Source organism: Rhea americana, unplaced genomic scaffold, assembly GCF_003343005.1.
Source record: "Rhea americana isolate MKP2758 unplaced genomic scaffold, rheAme1 scaffold_12, whole genome shotgun sequence".
Lineage (NCBI taxonomy): Eukaryota > Metazoa > Chordata > Aves > Rheiformes > Rheidae > Rhea > Rhea americana.
Window position 1 is genome coordinate 9,208,244 of NW_028185261.1, and position 18,517 is coordinate 9,226,760.

General features: G+C 36.2%; 1 protein-coding gene across 9 annotated transcripts in view; it reads right to left on the reverse strand.

Moving 5' to 3' along the window:
* Window positions 1-3,454: 3,454 nt before the first annotated feature.
* Window positions 3,455-18,517, reverse strand: part of B3GALT1 (beta-1,3-galactosyltransferase 1) — a 195,447-nt gene continuing 180,384 nt past the window's right edge. For 7 of the 9 annotated variants that reach the window (XM_085323603.1, XM_085323620.1, XM_085323627.1 and 4 more), the window contains 2 exons: window positions 8,167-8,205; window positions 3,455-7,582 (listed from right to left, as the gene is read on the reverse strand). In XM_085323603.1, the coding sequence (XP_085179729.1) occupies window positions 6,373-7,353 (981 nt within the window). In that variant the 5' untranslated portion in view covers window positions 7,354-7,582; window positions 8,167-8,205 and the 3' untranslated portion in view covers window positions 3,455-6,372. Of the gene's footprint in view, window positions 7,583-8,166; window positions 8,751-15,085; window positions 15,149-18,517 lie in introns of those variants that run through there. The other 2 variants (XM_085323611.1, XM_085323662.1) reach the window with 2 other exon arrangements.

An 18,517-nucleotide genomic window follows, 5' to 3' on the forward strand; every position in this document is an offset into this window, starting at 1 on the left:
TGCAGTAGTGTTTTACTTCATTGCATCTGAATATATATTATATATATATGAGAATAGAATCTGATGGATGACAGATAACTGTTGACAAATCTTTCAGTAGGAAATTCTTTTTGAGGAGCRTTTTAATGAAGTTGAATAATAAACAGTTTTGAAATGTTTTGTCGACTTCTGCTCTTTCTACCCTTTGATTGCACTGCTTTCCTTTTGAGATGTTCCTATAAATGTCTTATGCTAAGCATGAATTGATGCAATGATACAAGCATGATACACTTAGATCTGGTTAATGCATCCAGATGGGAGAATTCAGGTGCTGTTGTGGCTTCTTTCACTGACCTCGCCATTATATATATTACCAAGAGGTTGGATGTCATGCTAACTAATTTTGTATTCTGGTAATGCTAGCATTTCCCCAGTGATACTGTAGGGAGCTTTCTGCTTTTCCTTTGCTTCTGTTGCTGTACTAATGTGCCTGAATGAAGGGAGAGGTCTGCTGTCTCCAGCAGTCATTGAGGAAAGAGGTCATGACAGAAAATAGGCCAGAGTTAAGGGAACTCCTCAAGGAAAAAAGGGAAGCTGGGATTGGAATTGTTCTTAATAGTCTTAACTTAGCTGCTGATGTGGTAAGTATTACCTAGCACAACTCAAGTTTGTGATACCAACTTTCCTTAAATAAGATTTTTCTGCATTTTAAAATCATTGCATGTAATTCAGCACTACTTGACATATAACACTGTCTTTGCAGAATAAGTGCTCAAGGATAAATCTTGCATGAAGAATAAATCACCTCTTGCTCTCCCTAGCTRTTTCAGGTGAGGTAGAGATATAATATAGGGCCAACTAACAAATAGACCTAGCAGCAAAATGGATCTCTCTTCCTGCGTTAAGCATGTCATTGGAGGAGATACTTGAGATAACTCTTAGAGTTGCAGGTAAATCAATAAGGCATATACTTTTTTGTCTAGATGACTTCTTCCATTTCATAAATTCCTATTTTTAGCAAGAGAAAGGTAAGCAGATATTATTCAGAACARTGTTTCATGTCATATAGATCTCCTTTTCAGAGATCTCCTTTTCCGCTTCAGCGGTTTTAAGGATTTTTTTTTTTTTTTAATGTATCGTTTTTACTTAGGGCAGTGCAAATTTCTTTGGAAATCTATGGCAATCAATTAAGTAAACGAGAAAATAGAATGCTTGTAATTAAGATAAGCTACATGAATCCACTCTATTAGAGCTAATATCCATATATCTCTAAGCTGTGTATTAATTAAATACCATGTAAGTGTTACAATTAAGCTGCTGTGGTGAAAACAAGAGAAACCTGAAAGTGATCGGAGGGTTTTAGTGCACATTAAACTCTTGGTTGTTTTAAAAAAGCTCATTATAATTTGTAAGGTGATGGTGTTGCTGCAGACTCTTCCAGAACGCCGGAGGACTCGGCAGCAGGCTTCAGCTGCTTCTGAAATGGGTGATGCAAGGAAAATTACACTTCAGCTTGCAAAAGCTACATTTATCCTCTTGAGTGTTTTATTCTCTCTTCGATTTTGTGGATGAATTCAGGTTACTGAGTTCTGAAGCTAGTAGTCAGGGAGGATAGATACTTACTTCTATACAGGAAATTGCAAGGAGGAGAGTGGAGAGGGAGGAATTATTCTGTATAGTTCTTAGAATAAAAGATTTTTGTTGTTGTTTGTTTTCAATTTTATTTTGATTTGAAGACCCTGAAGTCATCCAAGCCTTTGCACCTGACAAAATACATCCTGGTAATGTGTTTATACCAGGAGCAAAACACTACATTAGATTACCAGATAATCTGGGATTATTCAGATTGTGCTTCCTCAAAGGCAAAACATCCCCTCATTTATTTCCTGGTGCTTGTTGGGGGCTTTGAGAAGCCCCATGTGCTGTCTGTGTTGGGGTGACCCTGAGAGATGCCAAGGAGTATGCAGGCAAAAAGAAGGGGACTCATGCCCTTGTCTAGGGATGCGCCACAGTGATCACTCAGTGGCTGCAGAGCAAGATTTTTGTGGTTCATTGAAATGTGGTGTTTGGGTGATTGCAATTTCTTCTTTCTGTGCATAGCTTTTGGCAAGCACACACACAGAGGTACTATAGAGGAACAGTCATTTTACTGGGCTGACAGAGTTGTACATAATCTCTGCTTCAGAATTGTCTAACTTTAGTGTTACTAGCTGCGGATGCCAAGGCAGCTGTATGAAGCAAAGCAGATGATAAACCCATCTCTTAACTTGCTTGGTATTGCCATCACTGTTTTAAGATTAAGCAGTTGGAGTCAAATGAAGTTGTACACATGATCAGCATGAGCATCAGTTTGATTAAAATATTACACAAATGATGAATAAATATGATATTTTCTTCTTTATTTTTGCCAGTGATTAAAAAAAAAATCTACAGAACAATACCGTTTCCTGTTACAAATGAGCCTACTCATTGGTATCATGCTTTGAGATATTAGCATTTACATTAGTAGCATTTACTCTAGAGGTGAATAAAACTGTACATGACACCTTCAATTTTTCATTTGACTTCATTCTTTTTTATTATTTAACATTGATACAAAAAAATAGTATCTTGAATAGCAGCTTTGCTGGCAAACCCACAAAACTGTAAATAATAATATTTTAATCTAAAAGAATGCACTTCTACAGACACTATTAATAAAACAATATATACAATTTAGACAAATAAATACATGAGTACAGCCAGTCATATAATGATACACCTAAAGTTTGGTTACTGTCAACAAGTTTTCTAGTTAATTACACTCTTCATTTACAAATTGCCATTGCTATCTACATTATAAAGACAAAAAAAAAATCCCCATAAAGAATCAAAATTGATACTCAGCCGTATTATTAGGAAAGATGGAAAATGATTCTTGAGTCTTCTGTCTAAATATTCCCAAGGATTTAGCAAAAAAAAATGCCATTGCAAAAAAATTCCTCCAAAATAGAGGGATTTTCCCCCCCTGTAGTGTCTCAGTTCTCTGTGCTTTGTTCATGTACACTTTGAAATTCGATTAAATTCACATTTTGATGGAAGTGATGAAAAGCCATCACATCTTAACCAAGTCATTTGCCCCATGCACAATGAAACAAAATGACTTTAAATAACACAAGTCTTTCTTTTGATAAAAGGAAGCCCAGTGCAAACACTGTTGTTACTTAACAGTACCCAGTATGACACACATACTTCTGAATGAAAGGGACTGTAAACAGTCCCTATGAGGAGACATATTTCACCCTTTCTAGCTCCAAATTGCAATACTGCAATTTTTGAGCAAGAGGAAGATAAGTCTATTTTATAGTTGTAATAAGCTAGTTAAATACAGTATCAGAAAATTAACAGAAGTAGAAAATTAGGCTTTTGTTGTTGTTTTTGTTTTTTAATTCACCTGACATTAAAAAAAAAAAAAAAAAAAAAAAAAAAAAATTTTTTTTTTTTTTTTTTTTTTATAATAAAAACTAAAAAAAAAAAAAAAAAAAAAAAAAAAAAAAAGTCTTGTACATTCAAAAGTAAGGGCACACATGCTTAAGGCTCCTGAAACACTGGACAAATATAATGCCTAACTCATCTCCATGCATAACAGAATAATACGTAACAAGCAGACTCTACACTTATATACAGCTGAGTACAGAAGAAAATGCCTTGGAAATATATACATAAGTTCCAAGATGAACATTTACGTTTCTGTTGACAATCTACCTGTTTATAAATGCCAGGAAATATATTTTTCAGATATTATTTTCAAGATGTACCTTCCACTCATTAATACTCATACTAGGGGAAATTCAAGGCTGTTGAACCACTTCAGCCCTGAGGTACTGGGATTGAGATCCCTACTGTCCTCTTAGTTTCTAACTAAAGGCCACAGAAGTGGGAAGAAGTAAGGCCACCAAATCCATTCAATTGTGGATTCAGAAACCCTAAATTACTGCACAGTGTGGAGGGATAGCAGAAGTGATTGTGGCCTCTCGGTTGAAATTATTACAAAGCGTGTCCGTGGTAGGACTGTTTCTGTGTTATGTGATTTACCTATGAACTGGGGAAGAATTCCACCCTAGTATCACTTCATAAGCAGTGTGTACTGTGGTTTGGGTATGGAAAGCTGAATTTCACCTGATGTACGTTTGTGTGTGCATATATATAAAATATATGTTATATACATATATTCGTATGTGCAATTATTTGGACCTTGTTTTGCTGGAGTTCGAAATTTGATAGGAAGCAAGAGCAACTTTAACAAGGGTTAGGTCAACTGGGAAGGATAAATCTGAATTACACTGTAAAAGGTTCAGTATTCTTATGTAAAATTTCTGGGTTTTATTTGTACAAGCTCCTGCTGATTAACAGTAACTCATGGGCTATCTGTGTACTCTGTAGCTTCAGCTTCACCTTTAGATCTGAAATAGGTCTTTTAAGTCTAAGACTTCTATTGTTTGTGCCTTAAAGGCTAAATACTCTTTACCTTATTTACAAGTAGTTGTTTTCAAAACAATAGTACTGCGTTTGTGAATAAGGCTAACAACATGTCATGAAACTGCAAACCTTTTGGGGTAGCATCTTGATTTGTCTGTTACTGTTGTAAAGTGCTATATACACCTATGGCATGATATCAAATAAAGAAAAATAAAAAAGAAAAAGCAAAATTGGTTCAGAGTTTGCTTTAAATTCTCACAACTCTRTAGGCATCCTGCATGATATGCAATCTTACCAGCTTTTCATACTTTACATGTAACTCCAGCTGAAATGAAGGAGACTTGTGTGTGCTGTGGGCGGTGTGAGTAATCTGCAGCTAGTAATGTGTGTGGTGAATTTTGCATCGCTGTGGCTTGTCTGTGAATTCTTCATTCCAAGTTATTTGCAGAACGCTGTCGCATTTCAGTTCTTTGTTAGAAGATAGTGCTGAATAGAGATGTTTTGAATTTACCAAAGAATTTACCAGAAAATAATTTTCTTCACACTTAAATTTGTATTCAAGATACACAATCACATTTTGAAACTTGAATAAAACCTGGTGTACTTGACTTTTGTCACATGTTTTGGGGATCTCTTGAGTTTTGATGCTGCCCTGAGTTGGATCTCAGTGACTTGTTGATTCTGTAATGAGTGACCTCATTTAACTTTTAACTTTTAACAAAGGCTATAGATGATTCTTGAAAGCTCTACTTTGCTGTGAAAGTTGTACCTAACTGTTACAGAGTCTGTATGTTTCCCAGTCAACACAAAATTGATTGCGTTCCTTTACTGACAATAGAAGTATTGTCCTTTACTGGGTAATAACAGTGTCCTCTACACCGTTAAAAACCTGGAGTAATCTCATTTACATATGCACTGTAGCAAAAAGTAGTGCTTATCCTTATTCTGACTGATGTTGAAGGAATATGATGCTTATTAACTGATATTTTTACTAGTCAATAATATATATTGCTGTGTGCAACCATTAACTTTAAAATCATTAATTTTCTAAAGATGAGTCTCCATAATGTATCCAATAATGCTATCAAAGTACTGGAAATACTTGTAGGGAGAGMTCCATATACACCAGTACTAATGATAAATGTTGCAATTTAAAATTAAAAGTTAAAATATAATAATGCTTTTATAATGTGTTTTTAAGATAGTTTGTTTCATGCATCTGCTGTGTCTTGTATTTTACCCACAGATTATATTTCGTTTTAAAAATATATGGGCCATTTTAGGAGCTGCTTTAGACTGACAGTGAAATAAATAGGATATTTTCCAAAGTAATTCACAGGAATGCCATTCTGGGGATATAAATGTACTTCAGTGGGGGCTTGTTTCTGAGGCCTGTGGTACTTTGATGTTCTTACCTGTCTAAATTCTGCTATTCGACCATCAGTAAGCTGTTTTGAGATTGTACACATTATGTTCTAAAATACACATGCCTGGATAGGTGTATGAAATCAGTGCAAATTTATTTCACATAAGTTATTAATAAAGCTCTAAAYGAGGACGGTTGTAGGATGTCGAAAAGAAGTGTATTTTTAATCCTTCATTTCGTAGGGCCTAAGTCTTATCTCGAAGGCTAGGACATGAACTGTTAAGCAGCTCAGGATAGTTTATTACTGTCCTTTTACATACAGATGCAGGAGCTGATGTGTGTGATAAGGGATAATATAAACCCTAGACCCTTTTGACTGGTGTAATGTTCTTATGATAACAGCCTGAAATCTGTAAACTAGTAGTCAAAAAAAGAATGAGAAATTGGTCTTTGAAAGCTCTCTCCCAGGTAGTGTCTCACAGTTTAACCTGTAACCTGTGCATCACTTTCTGTCAAAAAATAATCAAACTAAAGCAAAATCAAAAAAAGTATTTACATTTGTAAAAATCTTAACATCTGAGATGTTTCTTGCTTGACATGTCGTTCCAAATTCTGTGCATTTCTTCTGGTGTTATCTGGTGCACCGTAATCACTCTGCGGTACCTACACAAGCTGTAGGCCATTTTCCAGTGATTGAAGCCACTGTTTTGGAAGGGGTGAATGCCAAGCTTCCGAAGACAGAGTCCTACATATACGTCTTCAAGATGAAGAAGTCTAGTGTGAAGGGAGGTTTTGTAAATTAGTTCTGCTACGTCGGCTGAAAAAATGTAGCCAGTGCCTGAACAGAATGGTGGGTAATTGCTATCAGGATACAAATCTCTAGGCATGTACCATTTGCTGCGAACATCTCTTATTGGTCCTCCATTTATAACGTAACCGGTAAAATATCTTCTCCTTGGCTTGGTGTTGGGTTTGAGCAGCTTGTAAATAAGATTATCCATGTTTACAAAAATATCACTGTCTGTTTTCATAACATATTTTGCTTTTGAACAAAATGTTGCTACCCACTTCATCCCCATTAAGGTTTTCAGAGTGAGGTTATGGTAAGAGTCAATAAAATCCTCCACAATAATGTCATGAAAAATTTGACTTTCTTGCTCTACCATTTGATTTAGCACAGGATCTGCGTTTTTTCCGAGAAGAAATAGTGTGGCAATTTTAATTCCTTTGAAGTTGTTCTCATCTCCCCATGTTTCTCGAATTGCTTGCCTTGCATCAAATTCTTTGTGAGTTGTGCTGATAAGAATAATCAAGAAAGGGATACTCTTCTCACATTTATTAGGTTCATTGATAAGAAAGTCAAATGAATGTGGATTAATAGGTCGAGTTCTTATATTGCCAAAGGAGACGTTTTTTCTGGCTACTGATATGCTATTGAACTGTCTGTGGCCAGTGTAGGAAGAAGTAGGACGAGTTATACTCAAGTACCAAAGAGCGCTTGCCCAACAAACTACTGTCAAAACGTATAAGCATGAAACTTTTGAAGCCATTGTTCCTGTAGCTCGTCTATTCAGTGTAATGAATAAATAGCCTTCTTACCAAGAATGTACCTATGTCCCAGAGAGGCAGCATATTATTAATGAGACTTGAAAGTTCGATATAGAAAAGTAGCTCTATAATCATTCATGGATCTCAAATAGATGCTATCAACCCTGATGATACTCTGCTTTTCTTCGTTTACTAGCAGCAGCTTCCATTTCTTGGACTTCTCTGTTACTTCTGAAAAATACGAAGACAATTTTTCCATTGCTAGATCATAAAAGCCTAGGGCAAGAAAAATGAATTTGAATATGATTGGCCCATAATAAGCTACATCTATTAATGCTTTTCTCAGATATCCTTTATTTTTCGTGAAGTACCACAATGCAAGATACTGTACTAGAATATAACTTTACAACTGAAGGGATGCTTTTATGATTGATAAATTATTGTGGATAATATCTAGTAAAAAAGCTAAGTATTCATAGCATGTTGGCTTTTCAGTAATCTTCCTGTAAACCCTCTTCTGATTTCTTACCATCTTCTTGCTTCTTAGCCTTTTTTTTTTTTTGACTTTTGTAATCTTTCAAAATGTGCTATAGATCATTTTTTAAATTACTTAATATAAATCGTATTCTTTTTCACTTTACGATCAATAAATTTGTTGGCTACTATGCACATGAATAGCTCCAATTCCTGTTTGGTCTAAATGATGCTAATGCCTGCCTAGCTATAACAGTAACATACTTTGGAAATAAAACAGATTTGTACTGATTCTTAAACGTAACTACAGTAGAGAAAATACTAGGTAAATGTTGTCTTACCCATGTAAAGATCGGAATCCAAGTAGAATCCATAAATGTCTAGAAATAAATTGATAACAATTTAATTATTCTTGCTGACTTCCTTCTCTTCTTCCCCCAAACTAGGCTTTATTTTTCATGGAGAAAAAAAATACATCATCTGCGTAGCACATAAGATAAATCACAATGTCAGTCTATTAACAGCATCACTTTACTGGCCAGCGCTCAAAAGTATGTGCATATCTAAGCAAGGAAACTAGCACCAGGCCTTCCCTGGCTGCTGCATTTGTGTCCTGCCTGTTGCACTAGGCTGCTTTTAAGCTTCCTTTGTCCAGGGAAGTTACAGCCCTGAAGCCTCATTTACCCCCAGGGTATTTCCTGCAAAGGCTTCTGTTTATCATCATTTCATAGAAATGAGACAGGCTACATTAAGCCTGTAGAGTCAGTGCTAACTCCCCAAGACACACCGGTTGCTTAAGAGTGMTGGTTTGTAGGGCTCCAGAGTAGAAGTATGTAACAGACAAACTTTACAAAAGAGTCTTTGAAATATTTCAAATATTCACTTTGGTTAGTACAAAACATACTGATTTCAGATAAAAAATAAAAGCTTTGTCTTAGAAATGTTTACTTTGGTTAGTACAAAACATACTGATTTCAGATAAAAAATAAAAGCTTTGTCTTAGAAATGTCCCTTCTAAGCTTCCACTCCACTCTGACATGTTTGGATTAAGGTGCTTTTTAGGGAGCTCGTGTCTCCCCCATGTTGCAAATGTATGATCTCTTCTCCCTTTCTCTACAAGCAGGTGAGAGTCTAGCAGGAGAAGCAGGCACAGCAGTCTTCAGCCAGGTGATAAGTTGCTAAGTTTTTGTCCAAACAGACTCCCCCCGAAGTAAGTTATCAAAGTTAAATGACTGTTACCTTATGTCACTGTTTCACACTGGGGTGTAAAGACAGCAGAGAAACAATCTAGCCTCTGCTAAATACATACAGAATTCATAACCTCCCACAAAAACTGTGGTATGTTTATATGTAGCACTGTCCTGCTKGTCTTCGTTGGACCCACATTTAGCTATGTAACAATCGAGAACCACATACTGCTCTGCCCTCCCAGGAAACAGGAAAAGTTGGGTTTGTGGCCTATTTCAGAGTTTACTAGTTTCACTGGGTATTGTGCTATAATCTGGATAATTTAATGAAAGACAGGTTACGAGATCTGCTTTGTTGTTTGCTGTAGGAGTCAAGACTGGTGATCTTTTCTTAATTAATCAGTAACATGAAACATTTGGGGCAATATTTTAAGTGCAGCCTTCGGTTGTTCCGTAAGACTGTAAAACTGTGCTGAGCATATGTACATGCGGCATTGTAAATAAATGTAGTCATGATTTTCTGAATTTATGGATTTTTATGAATATTTTATGATTTATGGATATTTGATTTCTTATATATGTTCATATGTAACATCTGTGAATTATTTGTAATGCATTTATGAGTGGTACTGTAATGTTTGGTGAACCAATATATCCTGTTGTTATAACAATCCCTTGTATTCACTAGAACACAGAATCCTGAAAAAGGCCAATCAAAAATCATTGATCCAATAGATTTTTTTTTTCCTTTCCTGGCTTCATTGTGAATCTCTGATAAGCACCTACATTGGAAATCCCAGTGGACAAAAAGAAAGTGTGAAATGCTATAACATAGCAAAAACGTAACATCTAGAAGGCTGTGTTAATGAAGAAATTTGAGTCATGGATCTGAGCTATGTAGATCAGTGTATTTAATGGACTTAAGCATTTGTAAAACATTTATGCTGCTGATATTCTCCATATGAGAAACTGTTCTAGGAAACCATATATTCCGTTCTCTAAATATGTCTATATTTTTCTACATCTCTTCTTTATTAAAGGTAGGTGCATTAGTTACTGTGCAGATATGCAAGGGAAAGGAAAACTGTAACCTTACGTAATTGTAAGTGCGTCTTACAAGCTGCAAAATTACATAAAATAGCTTCTCAGTTCAGTAATGTCATGGCTATGATGTTGTGTATTTTAAAAGGACTAGAAACAGCACAAGGCTTATACCATTTAGAAGAAAGATTCTGAGCTACTGGGAGGGATTTCTTTGGTCTGTTATGAAATCTACTGATACTGTTTGTCCAGAATGAATAATTCTTATACTGACCCTCAAATTGGTATCTCCTGAAATAGTGACTTTTTAAAGTTCTTTTCTGCTTATTCTTTCTAAAGAAAAATGAGAGTTTAGATTCCTAGGTTTGGTATATTTCATGTCTTCCCTATGGTAACTTAGCAAAGTGCAGGCAAAGTAGTTAAGTTAYGTGGTTAAGAGTAATTTGGCCATACTTTTCCTTAATTACCTTTTTAGGATGTTGTAGGGGAAAAACAAACAAACGAGAGAGATCCATCATAGAACAGCAGGAATAGCTCTGCTATTTCCACTCTGCTGTGACATGGAAGATTAAATTTCATGTTCCTGCTTCAACTGCTTTTTTGGTCTATAGACTAAAAACAGATTCAGCAGAAAATAAATTATCCAAAATTTACAAATAGTGCAAATATAAAAGAAAGGTTGCTGTGAGGAGTSTTGTGCTACCATTCCAGCTGAATGATTGCTGGCCCCTTCAGGATCAATCACTCACCTTATAGATTCAGAGTGGGAGGGAAGTTAGATAAATAGCTATGTCACTTAAATTTTTTTTGTTTGGCCATAGGGCAGAAGTTCGTACAAATTATTTCCAGTAACATCGTTCCTGAACAGTAATTCCARTAATACTGATTTTGCATAGGAGAGAAAACACATGGCTTAAGTAGATAGGAAAACATGAAATAAGCACTGTAATATGTATTCCATCAATAAGGATATAGCAGTCAAGAAATTCAGAAGTTACTAAATTTAGGTATTAAAGACCCTGAATCATCAAGGAACTAAACAAATGCCTAATTCGAACTTTACTAGAACTACTTCTGTATTTAAGGTTAGTCACAAAGGCATCTTGCAAAATTATTAACAGTAACAAAGGCCATAACATAAATAAACCTTTCCCTTGTAATGCGTTGTGACCTGAAACTAAACTCTGCTGCTGTGCAATATGAGAGGCTTGCATTTCAGGGACATGAATTACAAATAAATAAATAAAATGTAWAATCAGTGGGCTGAGAGCCTGTTAAACCTTTGTGTCAGTTATCTCATTTGGAAGAGAGGAAGATTGAACTACGATGAAATAAGGTCACTACTTTGAAATGAGCAAACAACAACTGAGAGCACCTTTGTGTGTGTACATTATTGTTGTTCCTTTAGCAGTTCACTTAACTGCAAGTGCAAAGAGCCTTTAAGTTCTTCAGAATATTTCTAGCCTGTTCAATGGTTAATATGCCGAAAACTGCCTTAAATGTTAAAATGCATACCAAATTCGTGAATAAGTTTTTTGTTATTAGTGCTGAATTCAATGTATTGTCACTGTCAGAATGATTTTTTTTATATATATATTATACCAYCACGCTCTTGAACTTCTTGTTTAAATGTGTTTGAAGACCCTCTAATGGCAGAATGTGAATTGTCACAGAGCAGAGAGTTTGTATTAGCTTTGGATTTTGTTTATTGGGATAGGGCCTGTCACATTTGGGGATGTTGTCACAGGCAAATAGATGTGTCACCTCCTTTCCTGAGTTCTATGGAGGGAAAGAAAGCTTTTTTAGCAGGGTAGCAGTGATGTTAAGCTCTTAGATTCTTGTACTTATGAATGTTTTATCTCAATCTGTCCCTTTTCCCAACTTCACTGTCATCCTTTTTGTAATGAAAGGCTCAAGCTTTGCTGGAGGAGATGATGTTGAAAAGCAAATGTTTAGCATAATGCTCCTGTATCGCAGCTCAAAGTTGTGTACTTAATTGTGCTATTCACAGTTCATGCTGTGCAAGCCAGGGAGGTCATCCAGTTAGAGAACAGAAGTGGTATTGTGTAACCCCAGTAAGTAATGGACCTGAGCAAGCCTGTGAGTATTTACAGCAAACCTTTTATGAGCTGACTGTGTATCTAGAATAATCCTCGAGCTAATGAGAATGTTTGARAATCTTGCTAACTATTCATGGGCAATTTTTGGGCAGGCATAAAATTAAGTTTAGTAAATGTTTTTCACTGACTGCGGTATTTTAGGATGCAGCTGCTTCTGATTGGAGCTGGTTGATCTTTTCCTTTCAATAAAGTCTAACTCGATTGTCATATATAAGTCCAATTGCATGAATATAGTTAGATGACAGTGGGACAAGTATCGTAGAAACCACAGCTCTAGAAGCCTGGTGTACTGTCAGGGTCATAATCCATACCTTTTCACTATCTTGCGCAGAAGCATAGTGTAGGTGTTATGTGGAGGCAGGCACAATGCTGAGCCCTGGGCAAGACCCCGGGTGAGGAGCCACAACAGACTGTGGCTGCTCATCCTGAGGTCCAAGAACATGTTGGACAGGGTATGTCTGAGTCAAAGTAACACCCTGTGTCTCTGTCAAAATGTATTCCTTCCCTTCCAGAACCTATTCCTTCCCCTGAAAAAAGGAAGAATGCTACCGCTAAATCAYTTAGTAAACATAACAGATCCTAATAATTTTCCCTAAGGAGATGTTTTTGTAAGTTTTCTACATTCATGGCTTTCATGTGTATGTGGACCAAGACGCTAAAACCTCTTTACTGTTTATGAAGTCTTAAATTACCCAAATAAAAGTCTGTGATTATTGTTGAATCTTGTTAAGATAATAATTATGCTGAACATCGAAAACCCATCTACAAAGGGGTCTGGGGAAACTTATGTGTTTGGCTGTATCTCTTCATAGTAGTTTCATGAGGAAATTCCGAACAGATAGCATAGGTAATTTAACATGATACGGCAAAGCTCTTCTCTAGCAACCATCTCTGAAGGTTTCTTAGACATTCCGGATATTTTTGCTCTGTGTGAACAAAATAGATCTTGGAACATACCTGAAACCAAACTGATGCTGAAAAGGAGGACTTTTTTCTCTAGAATATATATAGAAAGGGCTTGTAGTAAATGTAGTAGCTGAAGTCTGGGGTTGTGGGAAAGAAAGTACAAACATTCAGTTCAGTTCCAAATATTTTAGAAAAGTCTGTGCCTCTGTTTTGGGGTGTCTCAGCTGTCGTACTTTACAGGAGGCTGGCCTCCCTTCTCTTCCTTCCAAGACAGCTAGGATGAATGTTTTCTGAAAATCGGATCGCATTTTAAAACACGCAATTTAAGATTTGCAGATATATGTAGAATTATTCCTTGTTCACAGAAATATTGATGCTGGATTTTGCCTAGGGCAGTAGCTGAATGTAAAAGCAAGCATTTACACAATAGCAGCTTTTTCTCATGCTTAGGAGGGAGGACTGCACTGGATACGACTGCGTGAGATTTCCTGTAACTCCGTTGTCTTCCTAGTAAACCTGGCTCTGAATAAAACTGTCCTTGAAATGCTCTGTGCTGGGAATAGAGGACAAAGTGGTGATACTTGAAGATACGAGCTCGTCCGAAACTGGATACTGTGAAAGTATGGGTTTGGGTATTTCGTGTAAGTAAAGCATTCACAGTTGGTTTGCTAACCAGAAAACAGTAAGATTTCTTAGAATTTGGTATTCATAAAAAATTCAAATGACTTTTAATCCCATATGGCATGTCTCAACTTACAATTCTAGTAATTCTATTTCTGTTCATGTTCATCATGGTCTTTTTTGGTCTTTTTTTTTTTTTTTTTTTNCAATTCTCTTGATCATAATCATTCTCTGTTCCGATTGCCTGATCTTCTGCAGAGTGTCCAACTCTTGATATCACACAGCTGATGTTAGTCTCTTCTTTCCCACCTCAAACTCTGAGGACTGGCCACATGATGGAGGGAGTTTAAAGTTTTAGTAAATTGATGATGCTTGGTCAGGTATTATATGTGGAATGGTTAATCACTAGATTTACTCAACTCAGAATAATAATTTGGSAGGTACCAGTTAGCAGTTCTGTTTGTTATATTGCTGATTGCAAGTGATTTACCTGGAGCCAGGCCATGCTGATGTTAATAGGAGTTTTGCTGTTGACATTAGAATCAGATATTTTAAGAAAATACTCCTAGAACTAGCTAAAGGAGAGAGAAAAGAAATGAAGAAGATAAACTGAACAAGCAGAATAATTTTAAGCTTGCTTTCTTTCTTTTTTTTTTTAAAAAAAATGTTGCCCAGGAGATGTCAAGTGTCAATCTGTGCATTTTTCCTCATGAATGCTTTTCAGAAACATTTTTAAAAAACACTTTATGACTTCATGTTGTGATGGGTCACTTGTGATTACATCAATCATGGCCTGTTATAGCAGTAAAGTGTAAACTGCATCCCAGTATGATTATAAACTGATGCAAATAACATATTTCACTTTGGGTTACCAAAGCCACAACCATTATTWTCTTTAGCTATTGGGCTGTGCTGTGTTGTGAAATCTCACAGCAAGGTTCCTTAACTCATGTCACCTCCAAATTGGTTCCAATATTTTGCATCTAACTGAAATATAGGGGGGAAAAAAGCCTTTGCGTTCTTCCCCTTGATTTTTTTTTAAGACCTTTAAAACTGATTTAATGAAGTCCTTAGCACTCATGAAACAACTTTACATAATTTATTAGAAGTGTCAATAGGTTAAATTACCTTCAAGTAATAGTGTTTGAAATGAAATACAATATTGTTCTTGTTGTATTCATCTTCTTTTTCACTATTTTATTTGCTTTATATTCATACAGAAGCCTGTGAGGTGACAGTCTGGGTTATGACACTAAGAATAGATGACAATGTCCTTGATTATATAGATGCCAACCCTAGCAGAGCTGCCATTCTCAATTAATCTTTGTCATGAAAAGGAGGAGTAACAATTATGTGAAGCCTGAAAAACCCAAAATCATACTTACAGTGTCTGTGGAGATGATAACTCACTGAACTGGATAATGACTTTACTTCCYGTAACTCCCATGCTATCAGGGGAAATTGGAGGAAAAGTACAAACAATTAAAACTTTTGGGTCTACTGGGAAAAGTTCTAAAAAAGTTCTGAACATGACCACCAAGCTGTCTGTCATGATGTTTGTTTAACTTTACTTTTAAACCTAATCAAAAATGGGGGCAACACAGAGTGAAAACATTAATTTTTGCTATATGTAAATATGTCAGGGCATAGCTCTTGCTGATAGACAGTTATTAATGGGTTTCTTCTRTATTTTTGTTGTATGTGCCCAGTAACTGTATTTGTGGTAATTGTTGTATCTTTTCCTGTTAATGATAGTGTTAAGTTTATTCTATTCATGAACTTCTTAATACTAAACCTAGATTATCCAAAGCAAGAGGGGCAAATCTTGTAATCTGAAGCTATTTCTGGATGGATTCATTAATTATTTTAGGAATTACTTGATTTCTAGAGATTATGAACATGTTACATAACATGTTAATGTCTTGAAGACATTAAAAGCTGTAACGTCAGAGTGAGCACGTTTCTTTCAACTGATGTTTAAGGAGTTTCCCACTTCTAAGTGGACCAGAGTCTTGGTGGGTATATCCTGTCCTCAGTGCAAAGCCTTAGTAACCAAACTGTGCAAGTGGTAGGTTCAAAAATCACTTGCTCTTCTTCGAGAGATGCCTTATAACTACTTTATCATCTCAGGATCAGCACGTTCTATAAGATAGTAACTTGCGTTCTCCAAAAAGGAGTGGTAAATGTATTGCTAGGCCCAAAAAAGCATTGACTTAAAATAGGAAGATTTTTACAAGGCTGAACGGGTTTGAATTTATTTTTCTCATTTTCTCCACGTGATTTTTTTTTTCCATTTCCCTAGAAATACTCCCTGTATTGAAGAAGTCTCTCAGCTTTTCTCTGTCCAGGAAGTGGTTGCAGTTCTTTCTTTTTTTTTCCTTTTTATGTTTGCATTACAATAATTAATGTGAGATTGTGTTGTAAAGCATTACTCTGTGAGCTTTTTATAAGCCATGCTTGAAGTTTCTAATTCCCTTTGTGAAATTTTTGTGATACGTTTAATGAGAGCTGTTGCTTTCAAAATTGCACTCATCTCTCTCAGAACTGTAACATTGAGAAGAAAAAATCCAAACAATCAAATGAATTTTGCTCCAACCTGAAAAAATATGGGACGTGTTTCAGCCAGATGACTTATCTTCAAATATGTGAAAATTCAGTCTTTCTTGGAGGTACTGTTGGAAGTGAGCAGGGCATGAGGGAAATGATTGTCATGATTGAGATTCTTCAGTTTATAGGAACTTTTCCAGGCATACTCTTCTAAAAGCATCCCTTTAAATCTGGCAGGGATGAATAGCTTCAACTGTAACATAACTATGTTATAGCTGGCTGCACCCTGTCCCCACCAGCTGGTAGATATCCCTGACACTTTCCCTGCTCTTTTCTTGAAGTAAAAGTGCTGAGAAACTGTAGTGCCTGCTGCACCTTCTAAAATAAAGAAGTTACTTTAAAGAGAGTATCATCATGGAAAAGTGGGATTTATCTACTCTTTGCACTGAAAGGAGAAGGGATGACATTCTGTTAGCTCGGGCCATTTGCCTTGAATACATGAAGTGTTACTTTCACATGGAGGAGCTGGCGTAGCCATCAAATGGTGTAAATCCTTACAGGTCCATTGACTACAGCAAAGCCAAGTCTGTCTGAGGGCCAGCACTTTTAGCTGTTAGTGATCTGTAATTGCCTATACAAAGAAGGCTGGAAACATATTTCATTTCATTTTACCATAGCTAAATGGCAGATCAAGTTTTCCTCAAGCTTAAAAATAACTTAAAGCATATTTCTGCTGGGGATTGAACAAGAAAATTTCAAACTCAGAAGTGGACATTTTTGCAAAACTAAACATTGAACAGCAAACTAGCATTGGATTCTTTCAGCCAGCATAAGTGGAGCATTTAACAGGCATGATCCTGGTCAATCTGCCAGCATTTAGATTTCTGAAGCTTACAGCTGAAAGGACCACTGTACTACACTGTACTTGCACATTCAAAGAATGTATATTCAACACAAGAAGCTGTATCTTTGGGCAGGGATTTAAAGATGAGCTCATAGTAGTTGAAGACTTTTGATGAATCAGGTAATAGAATGCTTATTTTTGATCTGCATTTTTGTGCTTTAGTGAATGGGCAAACATATATCCATGTAAATCCAAAGGAGTAAATTGTCCTCACTCTTCCAAGTTATTTCCAAAATGCAGCAAATTTCTCTCTCAGAGATAAGTTTGAAAATAGTACTTGGAATCATGAGTCACTGCCTCCGTAGCTAAACTGTACAGCCACTCTGGTAATCGCCTATGCCTACATAGTTGTCTTCCCCCAAAGAATGTTTCTTTAATCTTCCACTTTAATTTCCTTTACAAAAATAATTATCCATTATCTATAAGTCTCAGTGAAAGAAACTTAAATGTCTCTGGAAAAAGTAGCTAGGTAACAACTTTTTCATTTGTGAGTTTAACTAGAGCCATATGAGAGTTGTTGTAGACAAAAACTGAGGAAGTGTTTCACAAACTGCTATTGATGAATAGTTAGAATTTCTCATTAATAACTTTATCTCCCGGACAGAATATGGCTGATATTCTGAAGCATCTAATCAGGCTGCTGGAAGAACTGCATTCTGGTAAAGAGCAAGTCTGAATTCCTGTTTCAACTTTATTTTATCACTTGTGTCATTAGAGATGTCCTTCATGTGTACTTTTTAAAGTTTCCACTAGGGAGCATAAATTTAAAATCCTGAAGAACAGTGAGGGTAGTCAGGAATATTARGTCTGATTTCTTACGTCTTTTGTCTGTGAGTCTTCCCAGTTAAGGGTGTTTGCAGTGACTGGTAGCTAGGAAAATACTTAAGTGAACTTCTTCCTAATTGTATGTGTGTTTGCATTTGTCTTTCTCTCTCTAAAAGTAGCAGCAAAAGAATGAGCCCATTTCTGTGGGCTTGTTATGTTGCTGGCACATTACAGAAGCGTAACCAATGTAATTGCTGCTTCTCAGAATAACTGGAGACTCTCCAGTTGGCTTTTCTACCTGTAATTGTGTGGTCACTAGTGGGTTGATGTAGGTGTCAGTGTAGGTTCGCTGTCCGTACTGAAGGATTTCTCAAAACATATGCTAAATAGTGTTATATAAGGGTGGTCTAAAGCTTACACAGGCTTGAAAAGCAGGGCAAAGCAGCCTTCCTCTTCCCTGCTTGATTTTTACCTAGCCTACATCATACTGTGTTCGGAGCGTGTGATTACACTGCTGCTTCAGAGAGGATTACGCAGTAACTTGCACGTACCATTGCTTCGTGCTGTCTGTCATTCTGCTTTGGTGTGTTACATTGGTAAC